Source organism: Zalophus californianus, chromosome 7 (assembly GCF_009762305.2).
Source record: "Zalophus californianus isolate mZalCal1 chromosome 7, mZalCal1.pri.v2, whole genome shotgun sequence".
In the NCBI taxonomy this organism is placed as follows: domain Eukaryota; kingdom Metazoa; phylum Chordata; class Mammalia; order Carnivora; family Otariidae; genus Zalophus; species Zalophus californianus.
Genome location: NC_045601.1, coordinates 74,711,808 through 74,730,768, shown reverse-complemented (window position 1 = coordinate 74,730,768; position 18,961 = coordinate 74,711,808). Strand labels below are relative to the sequence as shown.

At 41.8% G+C, this 18,961-nt stretch overlaps 1 protein-coding gene across 2 annotated transcripts; it reads left to right on the top strand.

Moving 5' to 3' along the window:
* The first annotated feature begins 1,710 nt into the window (after positions 1-1,710).
* PRSS35 (serine protease 35) lies at positions 1,711-17,648 on the top strand. Of its 2 annotated transcripts, none has more exons than XM_027603951.2 (2): positions 1,711-1,907; positions 13,221-17,647. In XM_027603951.2, exon 2 carries the CDS (start codon positions 13,240-13,242, stop codon positions 14,476-14,478), a length of 1,239 nt encoding a protein of 412 aa, XP_027459752.2. In that variant the 5' UTR covers positions 1,711-1,907; positions 13,221-13,239; the 3' UTR covers positions 14,479-17,647. The 2 variants fall into 2 exon arrangements, with proteins under 2 accessions (XP_027459752.2, XP_027459753.2); XM_027603952.2 differs by lacking the exon at positions 1,711-1,907 and adding an exon at positions 8,035-8,080 and having other exon boundaries at positions 13,221-17,648.
* Positions 17,649-18,961: the final 1,313 nt, after the last annotated feature.

Below are 18,961 nucleotides of genomic sequence, written 5' to 3'. Positions count from 1 at the left end.
TGACAATAAGGTGAGGTAAAGAATGTGTTAACTAACCTTATTGTGGTAAACATTTTTCAAGGCTTGTGTGTAAAAAATCATTGCACTGTTCACCTTAAACTTAACACAGTGTTATATGTCACTTATATCTCAGTAAACCTGGGGGGGGAGGGAAGAGTGCTCAGGGTATAAGGTTCAGGAAGGGGGCCCTGAAAGTGTGAGAGCACATGGAGTCAGTTTCACCTGGGGCGATGACTAAATGAAAGGAGTCAGACCTGGGCTCGCACTAAATCCTTCTGGATTTATGCATTGTTAGAATCCCCTAATGTTTGAGAAGTGCAGACTGTAGGATGACCCCCCCTCGCCCCCCCAATCCAGCTCAACCTTCTGGATCTATTGTTGAAGAAAATGAGGCCCCGGGCACAGGTATTTAGTGTCAGATGGGACTTCCCACTCTGAGTTCTGGGCATTCTCTAGGACTACCCCACACTCAATTTCACTGGCAAACTTTTTCAATGGGATACATACTCAACATCTATTATATGCCAGGTTCTGTGGCAGAAGGTGGGGATTCAAAGATGCCTATGAAGATTGTGACCTAATTAGTGAGACAGAGAGCTTCAGAACTAATTATTTTATACCAGATAAAAAGTATTAATGGATTTTAATTATATGGGCAAGTGCATATACAAAAATGCTAAGTGAAAAAACCAGGAAACAAAATTATATATATATTCTGATTTCATTTTGTTAAAAAAATACAGAGAAACTTGAGAGATGCAATAACCCACTAATGAGCCAAGTGTTATGGAATATGCGAAGACCTTGTGTTATAAATATTTGTGCACTTCTTTGATCTCCCTACTTTGAGGGCCAGGACCCAGTTTTTGTACTTGGTATGGGTGCATCTTGCCCCAGACCTGCCACCCAGTAGCAGTTTAGTAGATGTTGAATCAGTGAGACTCCCTCCTGCAAGGTGGTCCGCACTCCAAAGGAGTATGTCTGCTAAGAGGAGAGTAAGAGCGTGAGAAAGGACGAGGTTAGCACGCTGGTAAGACAGAGGTGGGCAAGAATCCGAAACTCTTGGAAAATAGAAAAAGCCAACTAGGCTGTGGACGGACGGAAACTGACGCTCTCCCCCTGGCGGCGGCACCTGATGCTCGCAGGGACCCCGCAGCCCAGCCCCGGCGTGGGCGCCTGTGGGAACCTGAGGTTAGACGCAGCCCTCACACGGGGCACCCGGGCACCCGCACCAGTGGGATCTGCCCTGTGGGGGATACGTCCCAAGAAGCGAGATCCCCGACAGAGACGGCTTGGGATGGGGGTGGGGAAACAGCTCTGGTTCTTCTAGATGGCTGGGGTCGAGACAGAGCCGGGGGTAGTGAGACTCAAAAGAACAACTCCCACACGCTCCCATCACCCTTCCTCCGCAGACTTTCAAGTGTCTTCTTGAGATAGCGTGCAAGGGATGCACACTATCACGGGGACAGACCTCTCTTGTGAATCGACCCATGAATTTTTCCTCGTGCTTCATTCTTTCACTCTGGGGACAAAGATACTGGGGTGAGAGGTGGTGGCCCGTCTGCTCCGCACGTCCGAGGAACCCCCCCTCCCTCGGCCCAGCCCGGCGTCCGGGTTCCTTCCCCCTCCCTCCTTCCCTGCCTCTCTTCTAGCCCACCTCCTCCCCTCCTTCGCCTCCCCCTCTGCGTCCGCCCGCCCGCGTCATCGCCCCCTTTCCCCTCCCATGTGCCGGCCCGCGCACTGCTCGGCGCAGGCCTCCGCAGTCTCCGCCACCAGCAGCTGGTGGTGCGGGCGGGTCCGCGAAGCTCGCGGCAGCAACCCCCGCCCGCCCTGGCCAGCGCTCTGACCGCCGCGGGGGCCTTTGATTCGAGCTGGGCAGCGCCCCGAGCGCCGAATAAGCTTCGCAGGTAAGGACGGAGCCCCCCCCGCAGACAGGGCAAAACCCAAGAATCTGGACGTTTCCCTGAGAAAGGCAGACCCACCCGAGGAGAGCTTCTTTGAAGGGCTCCAAAGATAGGGATCGAACTTAGCACTTTAAGTCCTCAAAGAAACTACTCTCCCAATAGGCAGCCCTGGGTGCCGGCCTCTGCCCAGTTGAATATTAACAGTAACAGTGTTTGCATTGGACTCTAAATGGAATTCTTTCTACTTAAGCAGTACCAGAGGGGACCCTCTGTATTTTATGATTATTAACAGATGCCACTGAAAAAGGTGTAAAACCATTCTTGGAAAGTCTACTCTGGTTGAAAGCCTCTTTGGCAGGGTCACTATGAAAGCTAGGAATCTCTCTCTCTGACTTTCTGCCTGTCTGTCTTTCATCAGCTTGGCTGCACGGGTCAGCAAAAGGAGCAGCGAAAAACATTTTTAAAAATGAGAAGGTGAAATGAAATTGAACAGTCTTGTACTTGCTTTAAAATACAAGTAAAGGGGGATAGATAAAGCAAGATGGGCAAAATCTTGGTAATTGTTGAAGCGGGGTGATGGGCATATGGAGTTATATTCTCTCTCTCTCTCTCTTTTTTTTTTTTTTTTTACTTTTCTCTCTACTTTTGTGTAGTCGGGAAATTTTCCATAATTAAACAGTTTTTGAAAAGTTGTAGAAACACTCCCCCCAGCATCATTTGGCCTTTTTACACTGTTACTGATTTGAAAAGAAGCTGCTTTTCGTATCTAGTTAGTCCCCCCTTTTATTAACCCTTCTCACTTCTGAAATTAATTTTCATTTTATCCCAGTACATTTGTCTCTACAGAGTATTATAAAAGTCCTATAATCCTGGAGCATTGTGCCTAGAATCTAGTTTATAATTTAGACGAGAGAATGTTAACCGTTCCAGCCAAATAAGACATCTAGGCTTGAAAGCAGTGACCAAGTATATGGAATTTTATTTTTACTAGGAGATATTACAGGAGACCCCTTAGTGCGAGAGGAGGTTGAGCATGGATACTCTAACCACTTTTCTTGCAGACAACTCAGAAACCCGTACACTCTTGAGACTTTTTCATGTTTTTAAATGTGAGATTGTTTAGCTTGGAGCTTGGCATATGGGATGTGCTCGCTATATGTTAAAATAAACAATTGCTAATGTGAGTTAATTTTCCCTATCGAGTCCATTATTTATCTTTCTCTGACTGGTGCTCTAATGTCCAAGTCCAGCATATGGCGTTTGAACAGTAGGATCAGACTCGGAATTCTGGAGGCCGAAGCCACCTCAGCTGGCCTTGGGTTAACTTTGCAGATGAGAAATCTGAGATGAGAGGCTGGGAAACAGCATAGCCAAATGAGTGGTATAAAAGTTATTTTCCCCCAGAGCTGCAAATAGGTTAAACCGACCCACGATTAGCCAACAACATTGTGATCCTAAGAGGCTTTAAAGCCTGCAGAGTCATGAAGCTCATACATTTACATGTATTCTTCGCTCTGAAAGGCCAACTTGCCAGAGAAAAACTAAGTCAGGAGCCATATGCTGTGAGTTTCCTATCTCCGTGTATGAGCGAGCCAGCAGAGGGTTCCCCTGGGGCTCCCTTAGTGCCATTCACCCCAAAGTTGATTTACACACAACATATCCATTACATAAATTGAAATGTCCATATCCTGGAAAAATAGCCAAAAAACAAAGGGGGTTTTAGTTTTTATTGTGATGAGAAACAGAAGTTGTGGGTTACTGTAAAATAATTAACTGTGTCACTTTACCATCTTCCTGCCCTCGAGTACTGCCAAATTTTTAAAGCAGACATTACTTTGTCCCCATTCCTGAAACTAGAAAATAGTGCTACGGTATGGTGTTTTGAATAGAAATTGGCGCACTGTCAATGAACATTTTTGCCATTTCTTTTCAGTGTTGAGTCAGTGGAGAGCTTCTCCTTTGGTAATGGATTATATAAAGTATTTGATAAACATATGTGAAATAGTTGGCGAGTTGAAGATTTTTCTTTGTGTTGAAACAACTTGCAGCACATTTTCGGGGACTCTTTAGCAGTGCTGTAGGTCAGAGTGGAAGAGTGCTGGCGCTATAATGGTTTTTGGAAAAATCCACCTGCCAGAAAATTGTCTGGCTGTAGACAGCATCATCAGCCCTCAGTTCATCAGGATAAGGCTCTGTGGCCTGTAGATGGGTTTTCAAATGTGATAAATTCCATATGTGACAACCGTTTAGTATATTATTAGCCAGTTGGATTTTAACCCCTGCTGAATCGTACATGCTTTTATTTTTTTATTTTATATTTTTTAAGATTTTATTTATTTGAGAGAGAGAATGAGAGAGAGAGAGCACATGAGAGGGGGGAGGGTCAGAGGGCGAAGCAGACTCCCTGCCGAGCAGGGAGCCCGATGCGGGACTCGATCCAGGGACTCCAGGATCATGACCATAAAGGCAGTCGCTTAACCAACTGAGCCACCATAAATTCTGTATCATAGCTCAGTGAATGTAAACAATTTCAGTGCAGGACGTTAGATTTGCCATCAGCAGCCTCGCGCTGCCATCTAGTGGTGGTAGGACGGACGGACAGCAGGCAAGTTCCTACCCTGGGGACCAGCATTTAAACTTCTTGAGGATCACTCCTGACCAAGTGACGTGTTTCTCGTTTGTGGTTTAGCCTGAGACTTTAGAGCTGAGAGGTATCTTAGAAGTCTTTTACTCCAGCTCGGCAGGTCGGGAGGATTATCACAGAGGTTCTTAAACAAGGAAAGAAACTTTGAAATGGTGCCTAACATAGTAAGCACTCAGTATGTGTTTGCTGAATAAACAAATTTATCTACCCTGTTCCAGTTCTTGTCTCTCTCTACCACAGCCACCAAAAAGTTTTAACACGATCTTCTGTTTTTAGTTTGAAAATTGAAGGACTGTGTAATTTTCCTTAAAGTGAAAATTTTCGTTTATGTCTAAGTCTCTGAACCAAACTTTTCTTTTTCCACTTTATGTCACTCCCTACTATTCTTTCTTTCTAAACATCCAGGGCAGACAGTTGTAAAAACTAGACTCTTATCTTTCCTTTTTTTTTTAAGACTTTATTTATTTGAGAGAAAGAGAGTGAGAGAGAGAGCCCAAGAGGGGGTAGGGTCAGAGTGAGAAGCAGACTCCCCGCTGAGCAGGGAGCCCGACACGGGACTTGATCCCAGGACCCTGGGATCAATGACCTGAGCCGAAGGCAGTCGCTTAACCAACTGAGCCACCCAGGCGCCCTAGACTCTTACCTTCATCTACTGCTGCTGTAAAAATGATCAAAAACGTAGAGATTTAAAAACAATACATTATCTTACAGTTCTGGAGGCCAGAGGTGTAAAGAGGGTCTGCGGGGTTGCATTCCTTCTGGAAATTGGAGGAGAGATTATGTTCCCTTGCCCTCTGCAGGTTCTAGAGGCTGACCCTCCTTCCTATAAGGATCCCGGTGATTACATGAGCCTCACCTGGATAATCCCAGCTAATCTCCTCATGTAACGATTGTTCACGAAATCACAGGTGCAGTCTCCCTCACCCTGTAAGGAACATATGCACAGGTGCTGGGGATTCAGGTATGGCTTTCTTCGGGAGCCATTTTTTGGGGCATACCACAATGAGGTGTACAGCCGTTAGAGATGTATGAGATCCCTTCTAAATACCTACCTATGTTTTGGTTCCTGTCGTTTGATATTAATAGTGATTGCGGTCATTTGTGGGTGTTTGCTGGGCTCTGGGCATTGTGCTTGTATACAGCATATTAGTTTCTCACCAAAATACTCTAAATATCATTCCTGTTTAGCCAATGATACTAGGAAATAATGTTGGGAGAGGTTATGTAACCTTCCTGAAAATCATACTGCCCTCCAAGCCCACTGCCTCCAGAACCCCTGAAACACCTTCCATCACTAATTACTAGTTACCGTTACTTTCCCATCACCGTGATCCCATACGCTTTTTAACTTAAATGCTGTCTCCATGCAGGACTCCAGTCAGTGAGTGATGTTAGGTGAGGGCTCAAGTGGACAGGGAATTAGACTTTGTAAAACACCCACGCTGCCCTGCATCCGCTCCCAGGTTGTGAGGGTGACTATTAAAGCTTTTCGAAGTGTTCTTCACAACCTAAGCCATGTGACGCTCGCTTCACACTTGCCTCCTCTCCCTGCTCATGCTCCTCCCCTCCTGCTGCGGCCTTTTGCCCAAACCAGCCCTTGTGTCTGCAGTGATTGAGACTATCTGGCCCAGGCCACAGTGTCCACCCGCTGTGTGTCCATCTTTCCCGGGCAGGTGGAGGCTGAAGGAGGAGGAGGAATGAAGACGGCTGTGCGTGCTTCCGCACGTAAGGTGTGGAATCCACCACTATCACTATTAATATCAAACGACAGGAACCAAAACATAGGTAGGTATTTAGAAGGGATCTCATACATCTCTAACGGCTGTACACCTCATTGTGGTATGCCCCAAAAAATGGCTCCCGAAGAAAGCCATACCTGAATCCCCAGCACCTGTGCATATGTTCCTTACAGGGTGAGGGAGAATGCACCTGTGATTTCGTGAACAATTGTTGCATGAGGAGATTATGTTGGGAGGGGCAGGGGGCTGGAAACGTGGATAGCTAAATAAAGCACAGGCGTGTTGTCAGAAGTGGCTGTGCCAGTCATTTCTGTGTCCTAACAAACACCCGAGGTAGAAATTGGCATTGGCCCTCCAAGGTCATTGATCTGAGCAGTCCCTGACCCACACCACCCCTGGGCATCGTGTGACAGGTTCATGCAAAATTAGGTTCTATGGCAGCACGGTATACACATGAATCTGGACAACTGCCTGAGGATACATAACAAGGGACCCGGTGCAAAGACAGGCCTGAGTAAGTGCAAGTCTATCACCTGGCGAGGGAGAGCATCTCAGTGCAAATTCCTTTTTTTTCCTCCGGCTTTATTGAAGTATGATTGACAAAATTATGTATATTTAAGGTGTACATCATGTTGTTTATATTTATATAAATATATACACATTGTATATCTTTAGATACATAGGTGTAAATATACATAGATATGTGTGTGTATGTATATATACACGTTGTGAAATGGTTACTGCAACTAAGATAATTAACATATCCATCACCTCACATAGTGCAGATTCTTGATGGTAAGTCAGCATTCTTGTTTTCAGATACAGGAAAAATAATTCATTTGAAATATTTAATAGAGTGAGTAATCATTTATTTAGTCTGTCTATCCTATTTAAGCTAAGCAATACACTTCTCAGGGTAAAAAAACCCCAAAAAACAGAAGCGGTACTGAGTCTTAGAATAGAATTAGTCGTGCCATAGTAAAATTCTATACGCTCTAGGTAGACCCACTCAAAACTTAGGTTTTTATTTCACTATAAACCGCTCCTCTTGGAGTAATTATTTTGACATTGACTCTGTTTCTTTTTAGGCTGAGGGCATGATGCAGTTCTAGAGTTCCTAATGTAGATCCAGGCTATAAGTAAGACACAGGAAATGCAATTCGAGTGTTCTGTGGCTGGGTAATGTTTAGTCACACTTAAGTTTAATAGCTCTGAGAAAAATATAGTACAAAGCCACAGATATTCATGGGCATGAGTAATCAGGAAAGCATTCATTTGGGAAGTCTCTAAAATGTAGCTGTCCTTGAGCAAAAAACATAACAAAACAAAGAAAAAGGGAGTTTGAGAGTGTGTCTGAGACTATCCTGAAATAAAAATATTTGGCTGTTAAGTTTTAGAAAGCTAAGTGCTATAGCTTTGGCTTAAGTAATAAACTATTTTAAAGTGATATTAATTCACCCATTAAAGTAGAATAATAACTATAAAAGAACCTATTATTGACTGCTTACTGTGCTCTGGGCTCAGAGAGAATTCTCTGGACATATCATCTTACTTAATCCCCATGCTTATGTTCCGAGGTAGAGATTACTCTTCTCCCTGCTTTGCAGATGAAGATGCTGAAACCGAACTTAATGAATCGCCCAAATTCATGTGCCCGATAAGTGGTAGAGATGAGACTGAGCCCAAATATTCCTACTGCCTGGTCAATACACGTAATCACTACATTGGTACAGATGCTCCAATATTCTAAATACTATCAGCAGTCACACCTCTAAAGAAAGCATAAGCAAACAGTAAGTTATCTCTTGTAGTTTCGTGTGGTCATTTCTATTAGTATAGACCAAGTACAAAGGTGAAATAATGGCTAATGGCTACTCCACTGGTAAGAATTCATCTACAAATTCTGATTCTTCTTCCCTAGTTCCCTTCCACTCCATTTGTCTCCACGAGCCAACCCATCAACTGTGTGTACACTGACTCATGGTGGAGACCGATGACTGCAGCCTCACTTTTGTTAACCAAAATTGGAATTTGAAGCCCCAAATCCAAGGCATCTGGAAAGTGACAGCAAAGGTCACAATTATAATGGAAAACAGGAAAAAGGAGGAGCAGGAGGGAAGACACGGGACATTAAAGCTTTCAAAATGGCACGGCTGCCCCGCCACTTGGGACTGTGTCTCTTTTTAGATCAATGAGCTGGTGCTTTTTTGGATGCTGGGCACATGTAGCTGTGTCCACTGAACCGTGGATTGCTCTATCAGTAAGAGCTATCATTTACCTTACACTGACAGTTTCCCACAAGGCAAACTTAGATTTCCCAGAAGCAAGTGTCCTTAAACATTTGTCCAATTTTAAATTACAGGCCAAATTAGGCTAACTAAATTCATGTCCTCTTACTGTGATTCTGAGGTCACATGATAAGGCTCTGCCCTTCCCCTGCCCAAGGCTAGATGTGGGCATAGCTTTTATTCCTGTGGTGCACTGCTGTGGAACTCCCTCAAAGGGCACCGGACGGGCCTGGCAAACCCACGCTCGTGCAGAATTTGTAGCATCAGATGCTGGAAGCATTACATACAAGCCTACTGAATTTTTTTAATTGAGGCGTGGTGGGCATACAATGTTACATTAGTTTCAGGCGTTTAACAGTGACGTGTTGATTCTGCAGGTTATGCTGTGCTCACCACAGTGGAGCCACCATGGGTCACCAGACAACACTATTACAATACCATTGACCATATTCCCTCAGGTGTACCTTTGATTCCCACGACTCATTCCATAACTGGAAGCCTTTGGGTCCCACCCCCCTTCACCCGTTTTGCTCACTCTCTACACCTCCACCCCCACCCCGCCTCCTGAATTTAAATCTTTTCAGATGTATTATTAACATAGTTATGAAAAAGTATGATTTTTCTTTATTAATGGATGAACCGTTTGATATTAGCAGTTGCTAACACCGTAAAAGAGCAAAGTTTAGAATAAATTTGTTTTGTACCCAAAGAAGAAGCAGAGGTCATTTGGAACTTGGTTGAGCAATCATTCCTGGATAAACTGCCTTCTGGGGTGTGGCTCAGGATGCTGCCCCAGGGCCTTTACTGCTGCCGTGGATCTCAGACTGTACTGAGTATCTGAATCACCTGGAGGGCTGGTTAAAACATGGGTAGCTGGGAACCCCACCTCCCATGCCCCCCTTCCCCCCATTATGGAGAGTTTGGGAAAGTAGCTCTGGGTTGGGCCCAGAGATTTAGCATTTTTAACAAGATCCCAGGTGATGCTGACCCTGCTGATCTGGGACAGCAATCTGGGCATCCCTTAATAAACAGGGTTTATTTTGCCATACACAGGTTAGGAATTTTATTAACATACTAATGACATTCTTTTGAGTTGTTCATGTTTCATTTAGAGTCCAAAGGCAGGAAAAAAACCCCAATGTCCCAGCTCAAAGCAGGCAGGAGGAGTTCCCCGTTCCTCACAGGAGGGTCCACCTTTTCATTCTATGCACGCCTTCCACTGACTGCACAAGGCCCACCCACATTCAGGAGGAAGTTGGCACAATCTACCAATCTACCAGTCTACCAATTCAAATGCCACTCTCTTCTGGAAACACCCTCAAAGATGCACCCAGAATAATGTTTGACCAAATATCTGGGTACCCCGCAGCCTGGTCAAGTTGACACAAAAAATTAACCATGACATGGGGCTTTCTTCAAAGTCTACCTAGAGAATTATGGCACAGGGTGCATGTTTTATTTGGTAAAAAGTAGGGGGAACTTCTGTATTTGAGATTCATGTTCCAGTCAGGGGTTTGTATAGCAACAGATCATCTTGTCAGTTACCATTTAATACTTGCATTCTGCCTTTCTAATCCCTAACTAGCTTTAGTTGTAAGGCTAAATTAAATAGCAGTGAAAAAAAAATAAAACCTAACCGGGGAAACAATATCACAGTACCATGATTTACATGTCCTCTGTTTTGCCTAGGAATGCCTTTCACACATTGATTACTCCATGGATCATTAGTATCAAGTGTCAAAATGTACAGAGTGATTCTTTGCATTTCTCAACATGGATATTTAGCTGACTTTCAGTCTTTGGTGTACTTTTTTTTAAGATTTATTTATTCATTAGAGAGAGAAAGAGCGTGTGAGTGTGTGGGAGTGGCGGGGGGAGGGGCAGAGGAAGAGGGAGAGAAACAGACTCTCCACTGAGCGGTGAGCCCATTGCCAGGCTCTATCCCAGGTACCCCGAGATCACAACCCTGGCCAAAATGAAGAGCTGGTTGCCCAGCTCTGCCTGAACCACCCAGGGGCCCTTCTTTGGTGTATTCTTCTTCTTCTAAGATTTTATTTATTTATTTGAGAGAGAGAGCACGAGCAGGGGAGAGGGGGCAGAGGGAGAGGAGAAGCAGACCCCCGGGCTCCATCCCAGGACCCTGAAATCATGACCCGAACCAAAGACAGATGCTTAACCAACTGAGCCACCCAGGGACCCCCTTTGGTGTATTCTTTTATTAGTTCACAATGGACAGCTGTTGTCATAAAGGACTAAATAAAAAAAAATCAATTTTTTAAACATTTTGTTGCCCATACACAAAAAATTTTCTTGATTGAAATTTTGCTAAGAATCAAGCGGATAACGTCAAATACACACACACATATGTTTTTAAAAATAATCTATTTTGCCCTGTTTTTAGGCTAAGAGGCAGCAAATAACTCTGATTTTAGCTTTTTTTTTTTACAAAGACATAATTTTTCATCTTAGGAACTACCCACTAAAACATGATTTCAAGGCCTCAATAGAGTTACTGAGTTGTTAGCCTTTTTCACTCCAATTCAATTAAATAAAATTAATGAAATAGTCATTGTGAAAATTTCATTGGAGATAACAAAAGAAAATACTAACTGGCTCAACAACATCATTACCAATATAATTACAGCTTTGTATAAAGTGACATTTGCTATGGTGATGATTAGAAAATATTGTGACATGAGTGTGGATTTTTTTATTGATTTTTTTTAAAGATTTTATTTATTTATTTGAGAGAAAGGATGAGAGAGAGAGCATTCCATCACTCTGTACAAAAGAATGCCCTGTCTCCAAAGTAAAACAAATTACAAGCTATTTAGCAAATAAGACAGTCTAATATTAACCAGAATCACCACTGTCTGCATGCAAGTATGAGTAGATAAAAAATGGAAACTGCAAAACTTCTGTGTAATTTTGCTGATGCAAATCATGGTAAAGATTATTCTGAATTTACTTAATAATTTTCAAATACATTATGATACAAATTACGTCACGTTTCAGTGACTATATCATGTTTAAACAATAAAGTGCTTCATGTAGTATGTGTTTTTGTTTTATCAAAAGAATGCCATTAGTGTTGTTAACAAACTTATCTACCTGTATATGGGCCAAATGAACTCTGTTGTGTCAAGAGATGCCCATACTCGGGTGCCTGGGTGGCTCAGTTAAGTGTCTGCCTTCGGCTCAGGTCATGATCTCAGGGTCCTGGGATCGAGCCCCACATAGGGCTCCCTGCTCGGTGGCAAGTCTGCTTCTCCCTCTGCCCCTCACCCTGCTAGTGCTCTTTCTCTCTCTCTCTGTCTCTCTCTCTCAAGTAAATAAATAAAATCTTAAAAAAAAAAGAGAGAGAGAGATATGCCCATGTTCAGCTCTGCCTCGGAGACAACTTTTGCTTTTCATGACAGTGCACAGGACCTTACACTGGGTTGTGGGCCCTTCCTAACATTTCTCATTAGCTTTTTTTCCATGCCAACCACCACCACCCCCAACCCAAACCAAAAACTAGCCTTCTCAGAAAACATTGCGAGTAAAGGCATTGTAGGAATAATCTAACCTTGAATTGTCTCAGCTTTCTATAAAATGAATAGCATATGCTAAGCGTTGGTATTTTCACTATTAGTTTAAGAGACTTGGAGCAGAGCTCACAAACAGCAGTGACCTGGAAGTTCAAAATTGCTGCTCCAAAGAATACTACCACTGTCCCCTACCCACACAGAGCAAAAACTGGCAAACATCAATTCTATGAAATAGCTTTACATACCAGTGAGCCTAGAGAAGCTGGAAAAGAGGGCAAGAAGATGTAAACAATACAAGGGGTATTACATAATTTATCAAACACTGGCAACTGAAAACATATTTAACAAAAACACCACTCTTGGATGAGGAGACTAATGATGAAAGGGACTATATTTAATCATGATCATGTTCTCCCAAGTGGCAAATTCAGAACCACAGCCTTAAATTCTTACAACTAATTTTAATCTACAGTAAAGTTCTACCATGAGGCATTTTGTATGTTGCTTTGCTTAGATGGTAGTTCCAAGCACAACTTGGTTTTAAGGAAAGTGCATGGTACATCGCACCATCGGTCAGCTTGGTCTGCAAACCATGGTTTAAGGAAATTCACTGTATTATAATGAACATTTCTGAGCTCCGTGCTAGGCATTTATGCTCCAGAGATGAGGAATTTATGATCCCTGCTCTTGAAGAGCTAAGTGCAGGGGAAAATGCTAGACATCTGCTATCTTTATTTCTAAATCACCTAGAAATAAGGTTGTAGGAGACCTAGGAAGGGAGAGTGGCTCAGGCAATAGGGGACCCCGGTTCACCACCCCATCTAACCCTCCCATGTGTTGGGTTGTCTGGGGAGGTAGAGGCGGAGATGGCAGGTGGGGGTGGGGGATGGTGGGTTAGGGCTGGTGGAAGGAAGATTGGGTGAAATACAATTTACTAATTTTGGAAGTCTGTGTGAGCCTACTTAGCAGGGTGTTTCTCTAATCTTGGTAAAATCTAATAAGGACTCCTATTTGTGGTGATGGTACGTTAAGGACTCAATGCCTAAATGAAATGATAAGTAATGTAGTTAAAAAGAGAACATTATAAAGCTTCTCTTTCTTTTTATATTTTTAAGGACAAAAGAGAAGAACAAAATGGAAAATATGTTATTTTGTTGGATATTTTTCACCCTTGGGTGGACCCTCACTGATGGATCCGAAATGGAACAGGATTTTATGTGGCACTTAAAAAAAATCCCCCGGATTGTCAGTGAAAGGACTTTCCATCTCACCAGCCCCAGCTTTGAGGCAGATGCTAAGATGGTGCTCAATAGAGTGTGTGGCATTGAATGCCAGAAAGAACTCCCACTTCCCAGCCTTTCTGATCTGGAAGATTCTCTTTCCTTTGAGACTGTCTTTGAGAATGGCACCCGAACCTTGACCAGAGTGAAAGTCCAAGATGTGGTCCTTGAGCCCACTCAAAATGTCAGCGTGAAAGGGGCATCTGTTAGGAGGAAGAGACAGGTGTACGGCACAGACAGCAGGTTCAGCATCTTGGACAAAAAGTTCTTAACCAATTTCCCTTTCAACACAGCCGTGAAGCTCTCCACGGGCTGCAGTGGTATTCTCATTTCCCCCAGCCACGTTCTAACAGCTGCCCACTGTGTGCATGATGGGAAGGACTACATCAAAGGGAGTAAAAAGCTAAGGGTAGGGTTGTTGAAGATGAGAAATAAGGGTGGTGGCAAGAAACGGAGGGGTTCTAAGAGGAGCAGGAGAGAAGCCAATGGTGGCGACCAGCGAGAGGATCCCAAAGACAATCTGGAGAGAGCCAAGGCTGGAAGAAGAAGAAAGGAATCTGGTCGGGGTCGTAGAGTCCCTGAGGGGAGGCCCTCCTTCCAGTGGACCCGGGTCAAGAATACGCACATTCCCAAAGGCTGGGCCAGAGGAGGGAAGGGGGATGCTGCTTTGGACTATGACTATGCTCTTCTGGAGTTGAAGCGTGCTCACAAAAAGAAATACATGGAACTAGGAATCAGTCCAGCCATCAAGAAGCTGCCTGGGGGAATGATCCACTTCTCAGGATTTGATCATGATAGGGCCGATCAGTTAGTCTACAGGTTTTGTAGTGTGTCCGATGAATCCAGTGATCTCCTCTATCAATACTGCGATGCCGAGTCAGGCTCCACTGGTTCTGGGGTCTATCTGCGTCTGAAAGAGCCAGACAAGAAGAATTGGAAGCGCAAAATCATTGCAGTCTATTCAGGCCACCAGTGGGTCGATGTCCACGGTGTGCAGAAGGACTACAACGTGGCGGTGCGCATCACTCCCCTCAAGTACGCCCAGATCTGCCTCTGGATTCATGGAAATAACGCCAACTGTACTTACGGCTAACAAAAACCTGCAGTGAGTCAATGGATTATTTAAATTGCAGAGCACTCCAGTTATGATTATTGTAGCAAGATCACTTCCTAGGTTATGCCTGGACTCGAACGCTATCAACAACATTTTTATAAATTTATTGTTTCAAAATTAGGAGATTTTCATCTGTTTAAAAAATACTTAGGTATAAATAACTGAAACTAGATGGGCACCTCAGTGTCAAGTATATATCCTTTATAGGGTGATAAGTATCATTTATGGGAAGTCTTTTGTTTCTTTCTGCCTTCTTAAGATTAGACACTTTAAAACTTCAAACTGGTACCATAAATAATATGTGATTTCTTAAGGGACTTATTCTCAGGGTCCTACTCTGTCAAGAATCTAATAGGGTGCTGGCTGCATATTAAATGGGAAACTGCATATACACATAGAGACAGTGACATGATTAGCGTCAGGGTAGAGACAATAATTTACAACAGCTTGTGTTACTTGGAGATGGACCCATTCAACTCATGCCCTCCATGTTTATATAGTGTTTTCTCTTGGGTCTGAGAAGCTTTGGTTTAGTTGGTGGTGGTGTTGTTTTTAAGAATTACAAGATACAGCAAATTTTATAAAAAAGCTAACAACTATTTTACTGCTTTAAAAAATGTCAGCTGAAGTGTGTATTATTTAAAAATGGGAGAAATACTTTGTTCTATGAAATGAATCTAGTTTAAAAATAAGGAAGCTGAGATATTTTAAGATCTCAAGGTTTTATTTAACTAATGTTCGGAACGTGGACTTTTCATGAAGGCAGAAGGAAGACAGTTCACAAGTTATAAATGGTCATGTTTTGAAAGCCTCTTCATTTAATGCTAGTCTTCTATGTATGAGATGTTAAGAGTTTTAGGACCAAGAATTTTAGTCTTTCTCAAGAGAGAGCCTTTTTCCCCTTGATAGATTTCAGCTTTCTTAATAGGGCCACACACATATTATTTTGGCGATTTCTCTGACTAGCAGTTTTAGATAAATCCCTAAAAATGAATATAATTTACACATACAATTTTTAAAAGAAGGTTCTGATTCTTTTCATCATGGGCCAAGGCTGCACACTCGCTCAGGCCATTATGGCGGCCCCAGCAGACAGAACCAGTGGCTGTCTTCAGGCAAAACACAGTCGTTTCTCACACATTTCTTGAATGAACAGATATTTGCTGGATGGTAGTAAAAGTGAATTTGTTCAGGCCATTATGTCTAAAGGGTTTTAGTGATTTGCAGTTGAGTGTACCATAAAATTCAGGAATTGCAAGCCTAATTTCTGGTCTGCTATTTTGGGCAGTTTCTAGGGCACACATTCTTTTCTCTCACTAAGTCACCGATTCTGCCAGAGTTCAAATTTATTTTACTTATTATTTTTTTTTGAGAGAATGGGGAGTTATACCCTTGATTAGTATGCAAAGGAACATTTGATTAGGTTATAATAAAAAGTGATTTTGTATATCTTGTCCAAAATAGCTGGAATTCAGTACAAGTATACATTCTTTTGTAGTGTGAATCTGTTTAAAAATCATTCAATAAAAATAAAAAAATAAATCAATCATAACTCTTACTATATCCACATATATGTTTTATATACAGGGTTTCAGCGAATATTAAATTAACTGTAGTTTACTAAAAAAATGATTTTATTTAATTCTAACTGCATTTCACGAAGCAGTATTTTATCATTGGTGCTAGTGGGATCGGGCTATTGACTCTAAACTTTTGATCAGATTTTTTTGGGGGAAACATCTATATGATCACTGCAACTGAAAGTGCTTTGACATGAATTTTGCACACTTGCATGCTTGCAAATGCACACAATCTTCATCTTAGATTCTTAGAAAATAATTCCTGGGATTTCTGTAAATTCAGAATAACTTAGGGTATTTTGTGTCAGTAGTTTGGAGCTGAAACTTAAATTCTGAATACATATGATTTCCTTAAAGTCATTGTACTTTCCGAAAATATAAAATTTAGCTTATTTTATTTGCAGGGGTTTATTTTATTCTGTCATTCTCTTTTCTTTACCAAGTGAATCATGAATCTTATATGACCTATTTAGGACCACTAAAGTATGCTGTATTACTCAGAAAGTTTTATTTCACAATCTTTCCTGTTACACTTACCAGATTTGAAATAGAAATTGACTTCATGTAGCTGAAGAAATACACTCTTGATGTCTTTTGCGTACAAAGGTCTATAGTGAGTTTCTGCTTGAAGAAACTTATCAGTGATTTGAATTCAAATAACTACAGTATTTACAAAACAACTGAAATTTAAAATTGTGTGATTTTTTTTCTTTACTCAAATAATGTGTTTCATTTTATTTATGTTTTTTTCTTGCTCAAATGGTTGTGTGTGGGCAGAAGAGACAACATTTTTTTTTCTTTTTTGATGTGCTTACTTAAATCCCAAATGTTCTTTTCAAAAAAAGTTTTAAATGCATATGTGAGCAAGATCAGAGTTTAGCCTTTTTATTTGTAGATCAAAAAATACTTTGAAATTATTTTTTCATAGAAAGAATCTCAGGATTAGAAGAGACCATAAAGATCATTTAGCTTAACTCCAAAAGTTAGATTTTAACTTCCCTCCATCACATTCCATTCAAGTGGTTTTCCAGTAATAAAAACTTCACCACTTAAATATTGGTTAGTTATTAAAATTAATTCAGGAATATAACTTACTATTTTAGTTTAAATTATTAGATCTGTTTGTTACATTCTGCAAAAATTACATTGTTTATCTTGCATTTTATCCCAATCTCCACATTTCAATTACTCATAATTCTCTGGCCTTCTGCTAGCAAATTGGGTGTTTACTCTTATCAAAAATGAATTGGGATCCTTAATTAAGAATATTGGGGTAAGGCAATTGAAGCAAACACTGAGCATTACAAAGATGTGGATCTCTAGCCGGAAATAGCCTGGAAATAGGATCATATATTCTTTTATGTGGTGTCACTATAACAATTAAATATATTTTCGCTACTGATTTTAAAGATAACCTGCCAAGGCTTAAAAAATAGTTTTATGTTTAGTAAACATCTCCAATTAATTAATGGAAGAATATTTCTAATAAATTGATTTTTTTCCCCAGCTAGAATTGCTCTTTCTTTAATGACCTAATCATAAGGCTCCAAGATACTTAGGAGATTTGGTCTAATTGATCATGAAATCATGTTCTCATCAGATGAGGTCAGTAGATAGGTGGATTCACGACTCTTTATTGATTCACCATTTAACTGAGGGGGAAAAACCGTCTTAGGTGGCTTTCTTTTCTCCTTACAAATAAAGCCTAGGGAGGGAAATTCCTTGTCTACTTCTTTCTGGGTTTGATAACTGGCAGTTTGATTCAGTTAGTTCAACTGTCGAGAGCACAGTGGCCAAATTAACTTGTAATCCAAATCTAGGCTAGTTTGCTTTACCTCCAGGTAAGGTGCTGTCTTCGTTAGTTTGGGCTGCCGGAAGAAAATACCATGGACTGGGGGGCTTAAACAACCAAAATTTTGCTAGGTACCATCTTGCTGTAGACTCATGTGACCTCTTCTTTGTGAACATTCAGAGAGAATGCAAATGAGCTCTTTGGTGTCTCTTCTTATAAGGGGATAATCCCATTATAAGGGCCCCACTTTCATGACCTCATCTGACTCCACACACCTTGCTAAGACCCCGTTTCCAAATAGCATTACACTGGGGGTATGCATTTGGGGGGTGGGGGCACAGTCGGTCCACAACAGGTGCCCATTCAAAAGCCAGAAGTTGTACCTTGCACCGGGCCCAGGAAACCTCACAAACACAGCAGCCAACAGAGGAACAAGGTGAAGGTTGTGAATGGCAGCTCCCGGCAACCAAACTCTTTCTCACCACTTCTGTCATCATTACCTCGAGTGCTTGTATCTGGCACAGAGGAGGTGGCCAATACATGCTAAAAAATATCACCAAGTAAACCTTGAGGCTTCCTCTTTCAGGGCATTACTAATTCTGTGCTACATAACAAGGCTCCGAAATTGTATATTGCACTAAAGCTACATCTACATCTTTAAATAATGGTAATATTTGTAATGAATTTTATCATGGGAATACTGAAGCAAGGCACTCAAGGAATCAGATGTTTGCAATATTCCCTCCCGACTTGTGTGTGTTTCTGATAAAAGGGCCTACAAACTGATGGAGCCAGGCCCCCGTAGTACCCCCATCCTCTCCATCTGCCACGTAAACATGTAATCAGGTCATCTCTGCCTCAAAATTGGCCCCTAAGATCTTTTTGCTTTAGTAATATTTAAAATTTTCCAATAACATCTTAAAATCCACTTACTTTCATCAAGCCCTGGGGGCAAGTAGGCTACTTAGCACATCTACTGCAATCTACACTGCAGTCCACGTGATCATGATCCATGATTGCATTCCAGTGTGGTGTTACCAAACTGAGGCTGTCACATTCCCATCTCTGTTTGTAAACATTTTACTAAAAC